A 17,047-nucleotide genomic window follows, 5' to 3' on the forward strand; every position below is an offset into this window, starting at 1 on the left:
TTCTTAGATTCTCAATTATTTCGACAAAAATAAATATTAAAAAACAAATCCCTACAGATGGCGTTGTGGTTTCAATTTCAATTGTGATTTTCTCGTACGTTCTCAGTAACCAAAATACGTTCTTGGTATGACAAAATATTCGTGGTGATATCCAAAGGTTAGAAGTGTAACATACACCGCAATTGCATCACGTATTACCAACCATCCGACATATCTCTATAGTGGGAAACCTTTAAAACTCTCCTTAATTAGCGAGGCGTGTACCCAAAAATAAATCGAAAATAACGTCTTTGAAACGTCGTCGGAGACGGAACGAACAAGTTTGAGAGAGAGAATATCTTGAAATCGTCCAGCAGGTAGAAACTCAATTTCCGAAGAATCCACCAACCACCCCCAATTCAAATTGTGTACAGTACATTTCCCTAATGTCGGAGAAGGCTGGGACGGATACATAAATTTGTTTCAAATATTAATTACATTAGGAGCGGAGACACGACCGAGAAAATGAGAATTAAAATGACTAGAAAGGGGGTGCTTCAAACTCAAACTGGGTGGATGGAAGGGTGAAAACCACCCTGGTAATATCGCCGCCAGGGTCTGAAAGGTGCCGATTCGTTCGAGAACCAGTCCAACCCTCCCTTCACTTTCCGCTTCGAAATTCGAAATGCATAATCTAGTTTAAGTACGTATCTCCCGCAAATTTTAATTTCCTGCTCTCAGCTTTCAAAGCAGGCCGCCATTCAAATCTGGATTCTGGAGACATCATTTTGAAAGGAGCCGGCTTATAGTCCCGGACGAGTATCAAATGATACTTCAAACTGAGGAGGACAACAACGCTAAAGCCGTCGGCTGTTTCGATTGTAAACTAGATGGAGGGCGAGATCTCGACGGTAATAGAAACCCCAACACGCGTTCTTCTCCTTTTTTATTGTGTAAAATGGACGCCCGTTCTTTCGAGGGGACTATACAATAACGCCGCTTGATGGGCATTTTCGGTATACAGCCGCTCGCGATTTCACGTTTTTGAGCGGTGAAATTGGGGCTTCTTTCTTTTCGCTCTTTTTTAGCGGTGAAATTGGCGCTCTTTTCTATTCGCTCTTTTTGACTGGTGAAATTGGCGTGCCTCTCTTTTCACTCTATGTAGAGCGGCGAAATTGGCGCTCCTATCTTCTCGCTCTTTTCTGAGCGGTGAACTTTGCGCTCTTCTATTTTCACTCTTTTTTGAGTGGTGTATTGGCGTTCCCCTCTTTTCGCTCCTTTTTGAGCAGTAAAATTTGCGCTCTTCTCTTTGCGATATTTTCTGAGCGGTGAAATTGGCGTTCCTCTCTTTTCGCTACTTTTTGAGCGGTGAAATTTGCGCTCTTTTATTTTCGCTCCTCTTTGAGTGGTGAAATTGGCGTTCCTCCCTTTTCGCTCCCTTTTGAGCGTTGAGATTTGCGCTCTTCTATTTTCACTCTTTTTTGAGTGGTGTATTGGCGTTCCCCTCTTTTCGCTCCTTTTTGAGCAGTAAAATTTGCGCTCTTCTCTTTGCGATATTTTCTGAGCGGTGAAATTGGCGTTCCTCTCTTTTCGCTACTTTTTGAGCGTTGAAATTTGCGCTCTTCTATTTTCACTCCTTTTCGAGTGGTGAAATTGGCGTTCCTCCCTTTTCGCTCCCTTTTGAGCGTTGAGATTTGCGCTCTTCTATTTTCACTCTTTTTTGAGTGGTGAAATTGGCGTTCCCCTCTTTTCGCTCCTTTTTGAGCAGTAAAATTTGCGCTCTTCTCTTTGCGATATTTTCTGAGCGGTGAAATTGGCGTTCCTCTCTTTTCGCTACTTTTTGAGCTCGGTGAAATTTGCGCTCTTTTATTTTCGCTCCTCTTTGAGTGGTGAAATTGGCGTTCCTCTCCTTTCGCTCCTTTTTGAGCGGTGACATTTTTGCTCATCTATTTTATCTCCTTTCTGAGCAGTGAAATTGCCCGGGTAGCAAAGTAAACGTTGCTGCATGGTTGAGTTTTGGTCCTTTGGTAGATAAAGCGTTTTTAGTTTATTATTAACTATTCGTCTACGTTGATATTTAATATTTGCAAAAACCAATTAACTGAACTGCATGAGGTTATTTTGTGGGTAATTTTGGTATAAACTGAACGTTATTTTTAAGTAAATAAATGTACCATAAATCTACTTAAATATTCATTATTCAAAGAAAGCTTATTTTTTCCCAATTAATAGGAGCTTCAATAAATGTCACTCTCTTTTTATTTCCTCCTCGACGCGCATGCGCGAGTCACTGAATAAAATAGTAACGTGTCTTTGTTAGATTTATTTGTAAGGCTAAAGTTGATAGCGCGCGCGGAATTTTTGGACTTTCAAGAGGCGCGTGCGAAATGGAACGAGCCCTTCTATATTGAAATATTACGCGGTGCGCGCTGTAAAATATAACGCTTTTAAAAGCATGTCCTGGCTCTTTGTATTACTACTTCAAGGTTAATAGCTGAACAGGTTTTATTTAAGCGTCTATTAAAAAGCCGAAATCACCCTTATTCGCTAAAATCGCTACCGAAAACAATAATCCCTTTCGGCAGCAGTCTTAACACCGTGACCGTAAAATTTCCTAATTCGCTACCGAAACGAGTTTATATAGGTGGCGCAGCGACGCTGAAGTTTTCGGTAGCGAATACAGTCTAGCCGCAGAAGCAGAAGTGTTAGTAGAATATTGATACACGATTTATACCTCGAAGCAGACGACAAAGCTTTAGCGCCATTTCGCCACCTACACTCGTTTCCCTATCGTCCATACAAAACAATTGTTCACCGCGTCCTATTTGATAAATCCAAAAGTACGTAGCAATAACGTTTCATTAACGTAAACAACGAGGTTAGTTTATTGATATTAACTCAACGTTATTTATTAGTTATTCACTAAACTAATCTATATCTCATTCAAACGCGTAGCATTTTGGCTTGAAAACTTGTTATTCAATTACAACGAATAAGCCATAAAATACATAATACTTATTATCCAAACTAAAACCAAGATTTTGGTTATTTGTACGTTCGAAAAGGTTATTAGTACTGAAACTAGTGCATATTTTGTGCTATGGCAAAAAAATTGTTAGCTGACGTTTCGCGGAAAACTAACTCCCCCCTGTCCCCACGTATCTCCCCGTTGGCCAGTGGCCGTTACAAATATCTCGCCCTGTTTAATCAGGTGGACGAGCGGACTGAATTTATCCCACACGTTACAATCCCAAATAAAAAAAAAAACTAACTCCTCTAACAAGGAGAGTACCCGAGGTGTTTATTGCCGATTTTGTTCAAAGTAGCGCGTCATGTAGACCTATATGAGATATGAAATTTCCCAAAAGGAGATGTTGCACTACCCATTCGATTTGCCATGGCAACCAAAAATGTTTTTGACGACTTAAAACAAAAATAAGATTTTTTCCTTATTTTACCCAAAAATTGTTACAATTTTACCTCAAAAATGTTCCAATTACCCAAACTTGATGAAACTTACGTAAATGTGGTCCAAATTACCCATTTCGTGATTTTCAAATATTTTCAAAAAAATTTCTTGTGTTAAGTGGTCAAATACATTTTCGTTTGCCAGGGCAAATCGATTTGGTAGTGCAACGTCTCCTTTTGGGAAATTTCATATCTCATATTGGTCTACATGACGCCCGACTTTGAACCAAATCTGCAATAAACACGTCGGGTACTCTCCTTGTAAGTTTCACTCCTCTCTTTTAGTTTTTTTAAGCTTCTAACCTTTCGTTCCTCTCTTTTAGTTTTTTTAAGCTTCAAACCTTTCACTCCTCTCTTTTAGTTTTTTTAAGCTTCTAACCTTTCGCTCCTCTCTTTTAGTTTTTTTAAGCTTCTAACCTTTCGCTCCTCTCTTTTAGTTTTTAAGCTACTAACCTTTCACTCCTCTCTTTTAGTTTTTTTAAGCTTCAAACCTTTCGCTCCTCTCTTTTAGTTTTTTAAGCTTCAAACCTTTCGCTCCTCTCTTTTAGTTTTTTAAAGCTTCTAACCTTTCGCTCCTCTCTTTTAGTTTTTAAGCTACTAACCTTTCACTCCTCTCTTTTAGTTTTTTTAAGCTTCAAACCTTTCGCTCCTCTCTTTTAGTTTTTTAAGCTTCAAACCTTTCGCTCCTCTCTTTTAGTTTTTTAAGCTTCAAACCTTTCGCTCCTCTCTTTTAGTTTTTTAAAGCTTCTAACCTTTCGCTCCTCTCTTTTAGTTTTTAAGCTACTAACCTTTCACTCCTCTCTTTTAGTTTTTTTAAGCTTCAAACCTTTCGCTCCTCTCTTTTAGTTTTTTAAGCTTCAAACCTTTCGCTCCTCTCTTTTAGTTTTTTTAAGCTTCAAACCTCTCACTCCTCTCTTTTAGTTTTTTTAAGCTTCAAACCTTTCGCTTCTCTCTTTTAGTTTTTTTAAGCTTCAAACCTTAAGCTCCTCTCTTTTAGTTTTTTTAAGCTTCAAACCTTTCGCTCCCCTCTTTTAGCTTTTTTAAGCTTCAAACCTTTCGCTCCTCTCTTTTAGTTTTTTTAAGCTTCAAACCTCTCACTCCTCTCTTTTAGTTTTTTTAAGCTTCAAACCTTTCGCTCCTCTCTTTTAGTTTTCTTAAGCTTGAAACCTTTCGCTCCGCTCTTTTAGTTGTTTTTTAAAAGTGACGTTTTCGCACCACTCTCTTCGGTTTTTTTTGAGCAGTGAAATTTCAGTTCCTCTCTTTCAGTTTATTTTGAGCGGTGAAATTTTCACTCCTCTCTTTTCGCTCTTTTTGAGCTCTTTTAAAAATACATTTTAGCGCTCAATTTTGCTCAAGATGAGAGGAGCGCGCCCATCACTGGATCTTCGCGGTGTTTGCGTAGGTATAGATGTAAAAGCGTCTGAAATGAATACAAATATATAAACCGCCATTCTCGAGGTCTAACAATAGTCTGCCGGACGAAGTTTGAATTAAATTAACAAACAGTTTAAAACCGAAAGTTTTGGTAAGGTCGAATGTTTATCCAGAGTTTCGTGAGCTTCTTAACGTTTACGTAATTCGAGTTGATAACCAATTCGAGGAAATTAGCCATTCGCCTGGTGGCTAGCATCGCTCTGAACACCAGTGTACGACGTGACGAACACTTCTACAGGCGCACAGCCTATTTTTCGCCTACTAAGTTAAGAATTGGATTAAAATCCTGTTGGTAAGGTATTATGATTTAAGAGATCAATATTCCCCAGTTTAGCCTTTCTGTAGATTTAGAGTGCCTATTTTGAGATATAAATAGATACTATATATATTTAAAGTCTTTGTGGAGAATATTTAACCTTTCCAATCAATGCCCCAGGCGATAGTTTACCACATTTCAACAAGCGAGTCCACAAAATATGACCCATGCCATTAGTGAGATCGAAGTTGTTTTGTGTTCCTTAACTTTGGTTAACTTCTTGGAACTCGGAATTTGAGAATTGAAAGTTTTAGGAACGAATTGAATGTTTCTTCTGTGTTAAATTTACTATTTTTTTTTGATTTTTCGAATGTGTTTTGTATGTATAAGGGTTTCTTATTTTCTGGTTTTGCGGTTATTTTTCGAGCTTATTTGTGCTAAATATTTCTTCAGTGATTATAATTTTATAAAACAATTTAATAGTTAAGCTAAAATTACGTACGAAATCAGACGAATGAAATTAAAAATAACAACTATATTTACGCAATAATTTTTTAAATATAAAATTTTGAAATGTCTAGCGGGGACTAGTTTCGCGTCTATTCAGTTCTCAAATAATTGCGTTCATAATTTAATATCATTCGTCTAATTTAATAGTTGTTTTATAATATTTTTCAATCTCTGGTTCACTCTTAAAAAAATTGTTTTTTAATAGTATATTAAGGGTCAAAAATGTATAAAATAACACTCTTTAGGGTTAATATTTATACCCTTAAGGGTTTTATCTTGTCTCAAATTTAAAACTGGGAAAGGTGTATAAACGGTGTTATATAACACCGCAAATAGAGTGAGTTAACACCCGGTAAGGTGTAGCTCCCTTAAGGCAGTAGTTGAGTACCCTAAAGGCAGTTGTTAAGGACCCTAAAGGGAGTAGTTGAGGACCCTAAAGGGAGTAGTTGAGTACCCTAAAGGGAGTAGTTGAGTACCCTAAAGGCAGTAGTTGTGTACCCTAAAGGCAGTAGTTGAGTACCCTAAAGGCAGTAGTTTAACACTTAAAAGGGAGTATTATAGAACTCTTAATGTCATTTAGTACCCTAAAAGGAGTAGTCTTGTACCCTAAAGGGAGTAGCTAAAACACGGAAGGGAGTAGATTTATACCACAAACGGTGTAATAAAGGAACAAAAGCAACCCAGACACTGTATAAATTAATAAACCCCTTAAAGGAAAAATACTATTTAAGGTGAAGTATAAAATCCTTTATAAACCTGTTAAGGTGTTAAATATGAGACAAAGAAAAACCGTTAAAGGTTTGAAAAGAAACAGGTTTTTTTAAGAGTATCGGTCTGAGATGGTTTCTATTTTCGACTTTAAATCTCCAATTCATCTAATTTCAAAATAATTTTAGGTGTTGATGTTTTGGGTAAAGGAAGGATAAGAGATTAGGAATATGCGTGAATCGGTTTGGTAGTACTCCTTTGTCGATTTCTAAAATTAACTTTTTTCGTAAATGGATAGAGTTTTACTTTTGAATTTTTGTTCATTATTTAGTTTATCTTTAAAGGGAATATAACCTCAGGTATTTGGTGTGGGACACCAACGTTTGCAGTTCTGGCCGCTCTTGCCATTGGATTTATAAATGTTTGGCGTCACTGTACAGGGAAATTTAAAAAAATGGAAGGGATCTTCCATAAAGATTGCTTTGCAGGTTATATTCCCTTTAAGGGTTCTTAGTACACCATCAATAAGGAATTTAATGTATCAATTTTGCACAAGGTAATGCTTTTAACTTTTTCCGACAAACGACGAATAGTTCTTCAGAGGGCTTAGGATTAGCTTAAAAATTTATACAAGATAAAATAATATAATATAAATATAAATATAAAAGGGGAATATTGCTGGAAAATAATTTCTTTCAGCTTTTTTAAATCGTATTAATTTTTTAGAAAGACCTTTCTGTGTCGAATATTTAATGGCGCTGTTATAAAGACATGATTAAACTTAAATGTATACCTCCTTTAAAAAATGAAATAGTATTATTCAAAACGTCATTAAAATCCATGTTTTTTCAAGTAAAGGTTTATATAATATATAAATTTTTTTATCAATAATATTAATATTATAATTTTGTTTTGCGTAATCAGTAGTCTATTGTTTAAATCCTAATAGACGTATAATTTTAATTATTGAGTACGCAAGAATTTTATGTTTAAGAATTGGAATTATAAATGTTTTTAGTTTACCTCAATTAAAATATGTTTGTCGGTTACAGACTCTTAATGCGCGAGTTTGTCTTTGTTGGAAGTATTGCTCAAATACTGTGATTCATCTGTTGCTGTTAAACTACCATTTTAGTGGCCAATCGAAATACGGTCTTGTGAAATTAGGGCGAAAACCTACCGGTTACGCATTAATCTTATCATTAGAGAGTGGATAATTGGAATCATAATTTTTTGCGAGAGTTAAGTTGTTTTTCTATTATGGTATTCAAGGATTGAAAGAATTTTGATTTTACGAGTTGATCGCATTTAATTTTGCAGGAGAACGTAAAATGTAATATAATATATAGAGGTCGGGGACGGTTAATCATTATCCATGTTTAAATTGATTTTTTTCGGAAAGAAATGTAAACAAAGAAATTTTCCCCGGTTAACATTTCGGAAAATGATTAAAAAACATGTATTATTCGTAAAATTTGAGCTTTTTATCGAAAAAAACGTCGTTTTTCCGATTAATTTTACAAATTTATCAAAAAATTAATCGGATTATACAGAAATATAAATTACTCGATCAAAACGTTTTACGAATAGTTTTGAGAGCTTTATCTATTTAATAGAAGTTAACCATCCCCAACCTCTAATAATATATTTATATATTATAATGTAATTTGATAAACCATTAAATTTTTAGTAGTAATTCATTCATAGTGATTTTTCCGTTTTTTCTATTCGTCAATTGCATTGTACTCCATACCACTCCATACGTACAAAATTAGAGATTCTATAACCTCTTGCAATTTATATAATACATGCTATGTTGCTGGTAATAATTTATTGATAGATAGGATGGTAAAATCTGTTGGAAAAAAGCATATTAATTACTAAGGACCTAAACTGTACAATATTCTAGATAACAATATCAAAAACTGGAATAATATCAATATTTTTAAGATAAAAATGGTTAATATCTTATGGTTATGATAAATTGTATGATTTCTTAGGCTTTGTATAATGATTTTTTTATCTTGTTAATATGTGATAGTGTAACTACTAATTATTTATACATTTTTCTTATTTTGTCTCAAAGGCAATTAACATGTAACATTTTTACCGTGCCCTTCCACGTACAAGTGTTTTTTTCGCTTATGTGAAATGGGAAGATGTAATTTTATTTTTATTTATTTATATTTTGTAACAACAAAGACATCAATAAATTATAATAATAATTAAAAATTAAAAATTTCAAATGTATGAATGTCGTAAATTTTGTTTTAATATAGCTTCTAATTTTAATGACCAATTCTACATTTTATTTTAGTGTATAGTTTTAAATTTCCACGTAAGCTAATGCGAAAATTTTAATATAAAACGAAAATCAATATTTTTCGGCTCTGTTTACATCAAAACGCGCCGACCATCGATAAACGACCTTATCTTCCACCCCAATCCTACGAAAAAATTGTTCTTGGCCACGTAAATACAACGCCTTCTTTTGTACAAACTTTCCTCGATTTAACTAATGGTTTATCAATACGAATTTTTTCTCTCTAAATCATGGCTTTGGTATAAAAAGAATGGCCGTTAGTGTACTGGAATATTTCCGTTTATGTAAATAAGGCCATAGAGGCGCCAGGGGTAGTTTGTAGCCTACTTTTCATTGCACTTGCCAGCCCACAAATCGATGTTAAGATGCCCCGAAAGAGTCTCCTCGAGTTAATTTATGGGCTTGGTCATTTACATTCTGTAGAAATTGTAAACGTCTAAAAATAAGACCCACTTTCGATAAGAAATATTATCCTACGTTTGTTAAAATGCTTGTACATCCGCTACACGCAGAACGATGTAACAGTGGAAATACAGGTAAACGCAAAATTGGAAAAATCTCGCTTTTAATGTTTAAATTTGCATATTGAACAACGTGAAAGGGCTAATACATGATGGTTGCTCCCTCGGGTAATGTTAATTATAGCGGAGTCAATTTGCGATTACCGAAATAGCCCAATTAAGGCCAGCAAAATAAGCGCAATCAGCTCCGCCGTTGATTAGTGCCATTAAGAAATGAGTGATAACAACGCGCGCTGAAGAAGCCTTGCCATCGCTCGACGGTTTTTTCGTCGCTTCAACGTGTTCCCTTTTTCTATCGAATCTTGTCGCTTGTTATAGAGAAAGCTAGTCAATTTTAGTTTGCAGTGATGGGAGAAAGGTCAGTGATTAGCGAGAGGCTTGACTTTGATGAGAGGTTTCGCGACGCAGATTTTACCTAATCGACGTCTTATTTTAAACAGTCAGATTTGAATGGGTGTGATTCGAGTATGTCATTAGAGAAGCGTTACGAGCCCATTTTTCAAAAAGGGCTCTTCACTGCGGCATTTAGCGCCATCTTTCGCGGACAAAATGCTCCTAAAGAAGGCGACATGCCAAATTGACCCGAAAAGATGATATCTCGCAATAAGCGAATACTTTAGGTTTGTACTCGACCAATTTAGGGACAATTTAGAGATGCACTTCTGTGGAAACTTGAGCAACGTTCAGACTATGCAATTTTATTTGGGGCAATTAGTTACTCATGTCTGATGTACCAACTAATCGGTTACCCTATTATAACGTTTTAGATTTTGGCGGGAAATAAAAGTAGAACCATAGGCGCTTAAATAAAACATCTTCCCAGAAATTGCCAAGAAGTAATATTTCCGACAGCCAGGACTCCTAAGTTATTATTTATATAGTGCTTGTTGAAATATTAGAAAGCTGGAAACTTTCTCGAAAGTAACATCGGTTTTTTGCTAAGCCTTAACATGCCAAAATGTTACCCGGTTAAAAGGAAACACTTGTTGCCTACCGTACTGCAAAAGTAATACGTTTAGTTCTTAAGGAATGAGTTTTCATCTTTTTCCAAAAGATAATTTTATAGGAAATGAATTAACTCTGCCTCCATGAGAAGCTTTAAAATTGCCCGGTATTATAAAAAGTTTACATATAATTTTATTAATAACAGTAAAATCTTCTTATACTTAGTTTTAGTAACATTATTTATTTTACCTTCAAATATATTATCGAAAATTAACATATAGTATGTTCCTTATACACGTGAGTCGACGCGTTTCTTATCTGACGCAAAATTCTCACGAGGGCAAAAACGCGTCTCCAATTGGCTTCAATATGACTTTTTGGCTAGCCATTCTAACCGTTTAACCGACCGACCGGAAATAGCTCCTTCCCAGATAAATTTGGAGAGGGGAGTAAAAACCGAGTATCTTTTATTGAAGCGTCCATTGCCCACAAGAGAGCTAACGTTTTTAGTGTTTTAGTTATTTAGTTGGGATTATTCTTTTTTTTAATTATTGTCTGCTGGTATCTCTGCTTTACTATTTCCTGTATCAAATTTAAAAATTATTCAAGATATTTAGACTAAAGAAGCAACAGGCGTTCGCTGTTATATTTCAATAATAAACAATTTTATACACATAGTTTTCAAATGACATCACTGAATAACTCAAATTCATTGGTTCAATTTCAAATAGTTGGTTATCTCAAACTGATATACCAAAAATATTTTCAATTATTCGAAATAATTTTCGTGTTGGCAATCCAAAAATGTACCAATTACACTCTTAAAACTGTTTATTCCATCCCCAATTAGTTGGAAAATCTAATTATTTTTTGAAATTTATAATGGTAGGTGAATAGTTTTCTGTTATTTTGTATACCCAAAAAACAATCAACTATAATACGAAGGGATTAGATTTAACGAGGCGACCTACAATTGTGTATTTTTCCTTTTGCAATAGCATATGTAACATAATCACTCATAAGTATGCCATAAAAGCATTTTCGTTAATGAACCTTGTTCACGGGATATGACGTAAATTACGTCACTTACAACTCTGTGACGAAATACGCGTCATCAACTTTACTGATGGGAAACGGAAGTTAGTGAGAATTCCTCGCGCGTTTCTGGCTTTGCCCATGTCAAGTTTAGCTCGTGCCTCGCGATCACATGATTTCATTTCCATGGTAACCTTTTCAATAGCGCAAGGATTATAAGCATTTTTGCATTTTTGGGTTCGCTTAATGTATGTTCCGCGTGAAACAAGGTCTCATTGAATTTTTTTCAATGAAAATGTTATACAGAGGCATACTTATGAGTAATTATGTTTCATATGGTAATAGTAACTAGTAACAAAAACACAAAACCCAAAAGCCTTTCACAAAATACAAAGAAATTGATTTTAATTTTGTATGTATCAGAAAGGCTGCCTCCGCGTGTAAATCGACAGCGCGCGATACAACAACGAAGGCACTAAGTAGAATAAATCGATAGAGCGGTGAAGTGGCAGAAACCACTAAATTGGAAAGCAAAGAGGCTTTTCTCGACCAGTTGAATGCAAATGAGTTATAGCCGAGGCCTCCCCGTCGGGGGAAAAAAACAAAAATGGGAAAAAGTACACTCTCATTTAAGAAAAAGAACACGAATCTGTTTCTATTTTCTTTTACGTGGCCTAGTTGCTAAAAATTACTTCTGCAAAAAGAAAAGCCTCCATCAAAAAAGGGGAGAAACTTATACTTCTTTGGATGTTGCGTCTCCCCCCGAAAGAACTACACTTTCTGAGAAATGGGTTTATAAGAAAGGAATTGATAGAAAAGCGAGAGATTTCGAATCCAGACAAATATTTCAAAGGGAGCTTGTACACGGCGCTTCACGGAGCGGGAAAGGATAAATCTATCGGATATTTCTACTCAGGTAGACGTAAAAACATACTACTCGACAGAAAAGCGTCACAGCACTCAGCCAAAAGGAATTGTTTCTCTTCCGCTTCGAGTAGCTGGGATGCCCTACACCCAAAAACTATATTTTTATGATATTCCTCGTGATTATTTTAAGTTAATTACTAAACTAATAAAGGACCGTTCTTGTACATAATTAAGAGACTAAAATAATTAAAAACCACTATTGTACAATAGGTGTTTTCGTAAATCCGGCGCTTCACTTTTTACTGTTGGGAGTACTGCCAACCGAGCCATTTTTTAGTTGGCCGTAATAGCCGTTTTTTTTTTCGGTTTCGTCTAAAGTGTCGCCTGCTAAAGTTTATGTTTCGATCGTTTCACCATCTTTTTAGGTTAAATTGTTATTTAATAAACTAGAAAATTATTAGTTAAACATTTGAAACTTATTTTGAAAGTTTCAAGATAAGATAAATTGCTTTTCTTGTATATCTAAAGGTATGTACCATATGCAAACTTTTGATAGTGCCATTATTTGCGATAGGCCTTGTCCTACGTAAAGAAAACCTTAAAACTACACGACAAAAAATATAAAATATATTAAAACCTACCTAGGAATATTTTCATTTATGGAGTCCATAACCCACCCAACACTTTGCCAACATGAAGAATAAATACTAAAATACTAAATAGGACCAAAATTGTTATTTTCTCAAAGGCCGCTGCTGTGTCACTATCACTCACGACGTCAGTGTACCTGAAGCAGACGCCAAATTCGAACAAAAAAACGCATAACTCGTTTCTATGACGTTTTTGAGACGTCGACCCCAACAGTAAAACAAGTTCGTCGGTGGGGAACGACGTCGACCCCAACAGTAAAACAAGTTCGTCGGTGGGGAACGACGTCGACCCCAACAGTAAAACAAGTTCGTCGGTGGGGAAAACAATTTGCTTATTCAGCTATTAAAAGGTTTTATTACAAAGGTGTTGGCGTCGAAACGGCGGTAGCTGTTTGTAGTGCTCGGAATTGTTTATTCATTATCCACAAAATTTCCGATTTATTTAACAAAAGTTGGTAAAAAGAATATATATTTTTTTTACGCAACCAAGCATTTATTTGAATTAAAATGGTATTTATTTCAATAATTGTTTGTTTTGTTTAAATAATAGGCTTATCCACTTTCGATTATTTAAACATTTTACTATTATTATTCAAATATTGGTCATTTAAATAAATATTATTTAAATATCGCCGAACTTGTTTTATCCATGGATAAAAGTTAATCGAACGCCGACCTCTAGCTGTTTGTAATAAAACCTTTTAATTGTACAATAGTTGTTTTTAATTATTTTAATCTCTTAAGTTAATTAATTAAGAAGATATAAAGTCATAATTCAAGACTTGTTTTGCGGTTATCCTAGCTTCTTTAGCTCGGAGGCTTATCTTTAAAACTATAATTAATTAACAATTTAAATTCTTAAAACTATTTTTTTCAACACTATAGAAAAATGTAAACTTTTCGATAAAATTACAAATAATTATTAATTAGAATACAAAAACGTTCTAATAAGGGCTTCAATAAAACATTTTCCAGGAGATTGCCAAGAAGTAGTATTTCGTAGAACCATGCAGGACCTGAAAGTTACTGTTTGTATAGTGCTTGTTGAATTAATGGAAATTTTTCACTTGTTCGGTATGCAACAAGTGTTCCCTTTTAACCAGGTAGCTTTTTCGTCACATTAAGGCTTAGCGAAAACACCACGTTCCGTGAAAAGTTTCCATTATTTCAACAAGTGCTATATGAACAGTAACTTGCAGGTGCTGATATGAACAGTAACTTGCAGGTCCTGATATAAACAGTAACTTGCAGGTCCTGATATAAACAGTAACTTGCAGGTCCTGATATAAACAGTAACTTGCAGGTCCTGATATAAACTGTAACTTGCAGGTCCTGGCTCTGAGAAATATAACTATATAAGGCAATGCAAGGGCGTATCCAGGATTTTATTCCAGGGGGGGTTTTGATGGAAAATTTCAAGAGGGGGGGGGGGTGCTGACGGAAGTTTCACTGATTTGTATTAGGCACCCACCCCGTCATCAGCATTTCCCTCCCTTAAATACGCCCTTGAGGCAATGGCTCTTAATGAAATAAGAAATTTGGTAAATATACTTTAGACGAAAAGTTATTAAAATAAACTTTTACATTTTGGAATGGCTTGAAAATGAAAGGTTCATCCATTAATTTTGACGTTATGAATTTTAAATAGTCGAAGATACGCGTAGTTTCCTATTTAAATCTGATTACTAATTATATTATAAATTTAAATTTTGACGATTCAAATTTTGATACACGTCCCTTTCAAATTCGGTTTAAATCTCTAACAGCGTGTTTCCTTTCTAGGTAATTACACATTTTAGTAATTATAATACCACTTACAGGAACCCACAAAAGTTGGCGCGGAGGAAACGGGACGAATATATAGCGAGCCAATCGCGATCATTGATAAGACTCCTCCAGCTAGCGGCTATTATCAGCTATAAGGACCGCGTTAACGTTATGTTAATATCCATCTTTTGCACTGGCTATTTATTACCGGGCCTCCGCGAGAACGGAAATTAGAATAATAAATCTGGCTTTTGGGAGCCCGAGGATATCGGACCAATAAATCGACTGCATTTTATATAGACGAACCGCGATTTCAGCGGACTCACGCCGCGTCAATCAGTCGACGCGGACTTTACCCTGGTTCGGGCCATTTCCGGAACTGCCAGCGCCGAGTGGCGATATAAGAGAAGAGAATCCCAATCCGCCAGGACACGAGAGACGGAACTTGGATATAGCGTCGCCGTTAAAACAAAACCACGTATCTTTTCGGTGGCCTTTTTGAGAAAAAAAGGATTTTTAATTTGGCAGGGACTTGTGAAATCGCGTGTTAGGTTTTTACACGCGAGTTAATTTTATAGTTAAATAATTTCGTTTCAATATTGAATTTATGAGGATTTTAATTTAAAAATATTTTGCTAAAGCGGAATTTTTAGAGATACGTGGTCTCGCGTCATGTAGTGAGATAGGAGCTGACAATAAGCGCGAAATGCGTTGTGAATATCAAAGATACGTTTAAATGTTTTCTCGATTTAAAAAAAGTAATTCAATCGCAACCTATTAATGTTTTTAACGTTATATACGTAAATTGGGGTGTAGAATCTGAATATGTCAATTTTTACAAAACCACGTATCTCAAGTTACGTGGTTTTGTTTTAACGGTGACGATAGAGGGTTCGAGGGGATACTTCGTCTTAATGCTTTAATCAATATTGTCAGAGAACGGCCGAGGATGGAGACGGTACCTCTTCTTTCAACACGGGGGGTTAGGTAAGGATGAGGAGGAGCTAGCCGGAGACTTTGGTCATTTAAAGATTAAAAGGGAGAAGAGAAAAGAGACTCACCCTTTTGTCGGACTTCCGGACAGCCTCGAAGATTTTCCACACCAGTTCCGGTCCGGCGCTTCCAACCTGGCGTCCGATCTCGAAGATCTGGGTGATGGGGTTGCCTTCCAGGGGAGCCGGAGCCGTCGGTTTGAACTTGGAGAACATGCTCTCGTTCTAGATCAAAGAGGAGACGTCAGCATCTGTTGCATTTCCTCCCGGCCTCCATCTCCACGCGCTGGCTGCCTCCCTCTCCCCGGTTCACCTTCTTCTCCCAAATGTTGTCACTCTGTGGAAAGATGCAAATTATTTATCTCTCTCACTCGTCGTACATAAAATTAAGCGTAAATAAATTAAATAAAATACGTCAACCGCAAACATTCGCGAGGATGGAATAAAATAGTGTTGTAAGTCGGAAAATTTTCCGTAGTTTTCCGAAAAAAAATAAAAAAAGTTTTAATTCCATGATTAGTCTAATATATTGTTTGCAAATTTAAATAAAGCGGGATTTTCGCCTCATTTTTCCGAATCTTAAAGTAAAACTAAACCTCTAGACTAGTTTAAACTGATTAACAATGTAACACTATTAATGTTTTGTAGTAAGTTTACTAATATTAGACATTTTATATCGATAGAAAGTTAAAAACATTAAAAATCCTTAAAAAGTAATATATGTTTCAATTTTTTATTTTTCTGATTAGCTGTAAATTTTTCGGAAATTTTTCCGCATTTTATTTTTCCGCAAAATTAACAACACTAGAATAAAACTTTTCGAAACGCGAGTGCAAAACAATTTTTCACAATCACAAACCTAGCAACGCGTAACTTAATTTTATTTACGAAACCTTTCTAATTAAATTAAACGGAATAAGACACGATTTCTACAACAACAAACAAAGTTTCTTTAAAACATTTCTGCTGGCACGGCAAGAGCTAACGCTCTATTTACGAGAGAGGCACCGAGTTTTGAAATGCATAATCTTTTTGGAAAAGCTTCTTAGGAAAGCACTTCGTCTTATTATCGCTCAAAGGCCCAACTTCGCGCTTAGTAACGCCACCTGGTATCGGTTAAGCGCAAATTCCTGGAGGCGTACGTGGACGAGCGGGTTGAAAGGGGAGAGGGAAAGGTTCATTAGAGCTCGGACGTTATTAGAATAAATTTCGTTGGACGAAGAAACATTCGAGCCAAGCCGCCACCCTCGCCTAACAAACGCATTAGTATTCCGGGGCTATAAACAAGCTTTCTATCGTACCTTCTGACTCCAACCACCTCCTACAAACCACCTACTACAATAACGGAGGATAAATTTGCGCTCGAAAATGACCTAGTTCACTCATTTTAAAACAAACAAGAAGCTAATTACCCGGACTCTTCAGGGGCTTATTTTCTTTTTTAAACTCGAAAGGCCTATAGAATGATCTATGAACAAGACCACAGAGACCGATAAATTGGTGTAAGGCTCTTCACGCTCGTTTAGAATCGCTTTTCTTAATTACGACCCATACACTGTCAACGTACATATACGGTTGAGGTATTTTTCGGA

General features: G+C 35.7%; 1 protein-coding gene across 2 annotated transcripts in view; it reads right to left on the bottom strand.

Moving 5' to 3' along the window:
• The window catches only part of bma (SCY1-like protein bma), a 173,345-nt gene that overhangs the window by 38,974 nt on the left and 117,324 nt on the right, over nt 1-17,047 (bottom strand). For both annotated transcript variants that reach the window (XM_090181104.1, XM_090181105.1), the window contains one exon: nt 15,525-15,792. In XM_090181104.1, the coding sequence (XP_090037230.1) occupies nt 15,525-15,671 (147 nt within the window). In that variant the 5' untranslated portion in view covers nt 15,672-15,792. The remainder of the gene's footprint in view (nt 1-15,524; nt 15,793-17,047) is intronic.

The sequence above is a fragment of the Leiobunum rupestre genome, chromosome 7 (assembly GCF_980474605.1).
Source record: "Leiobunum rupestre chromosome 7, qqLeiRupe1.1.hap1, whole genome shotgun sequence".
NCBI classification, from domain to species: domain Eukaryota; kingdom Metazoa; phylum Arthropoda; class Arachnida; order Opiliones; family Sclerosomatidae; genus Leiobunum; species Leiobunum rupestre.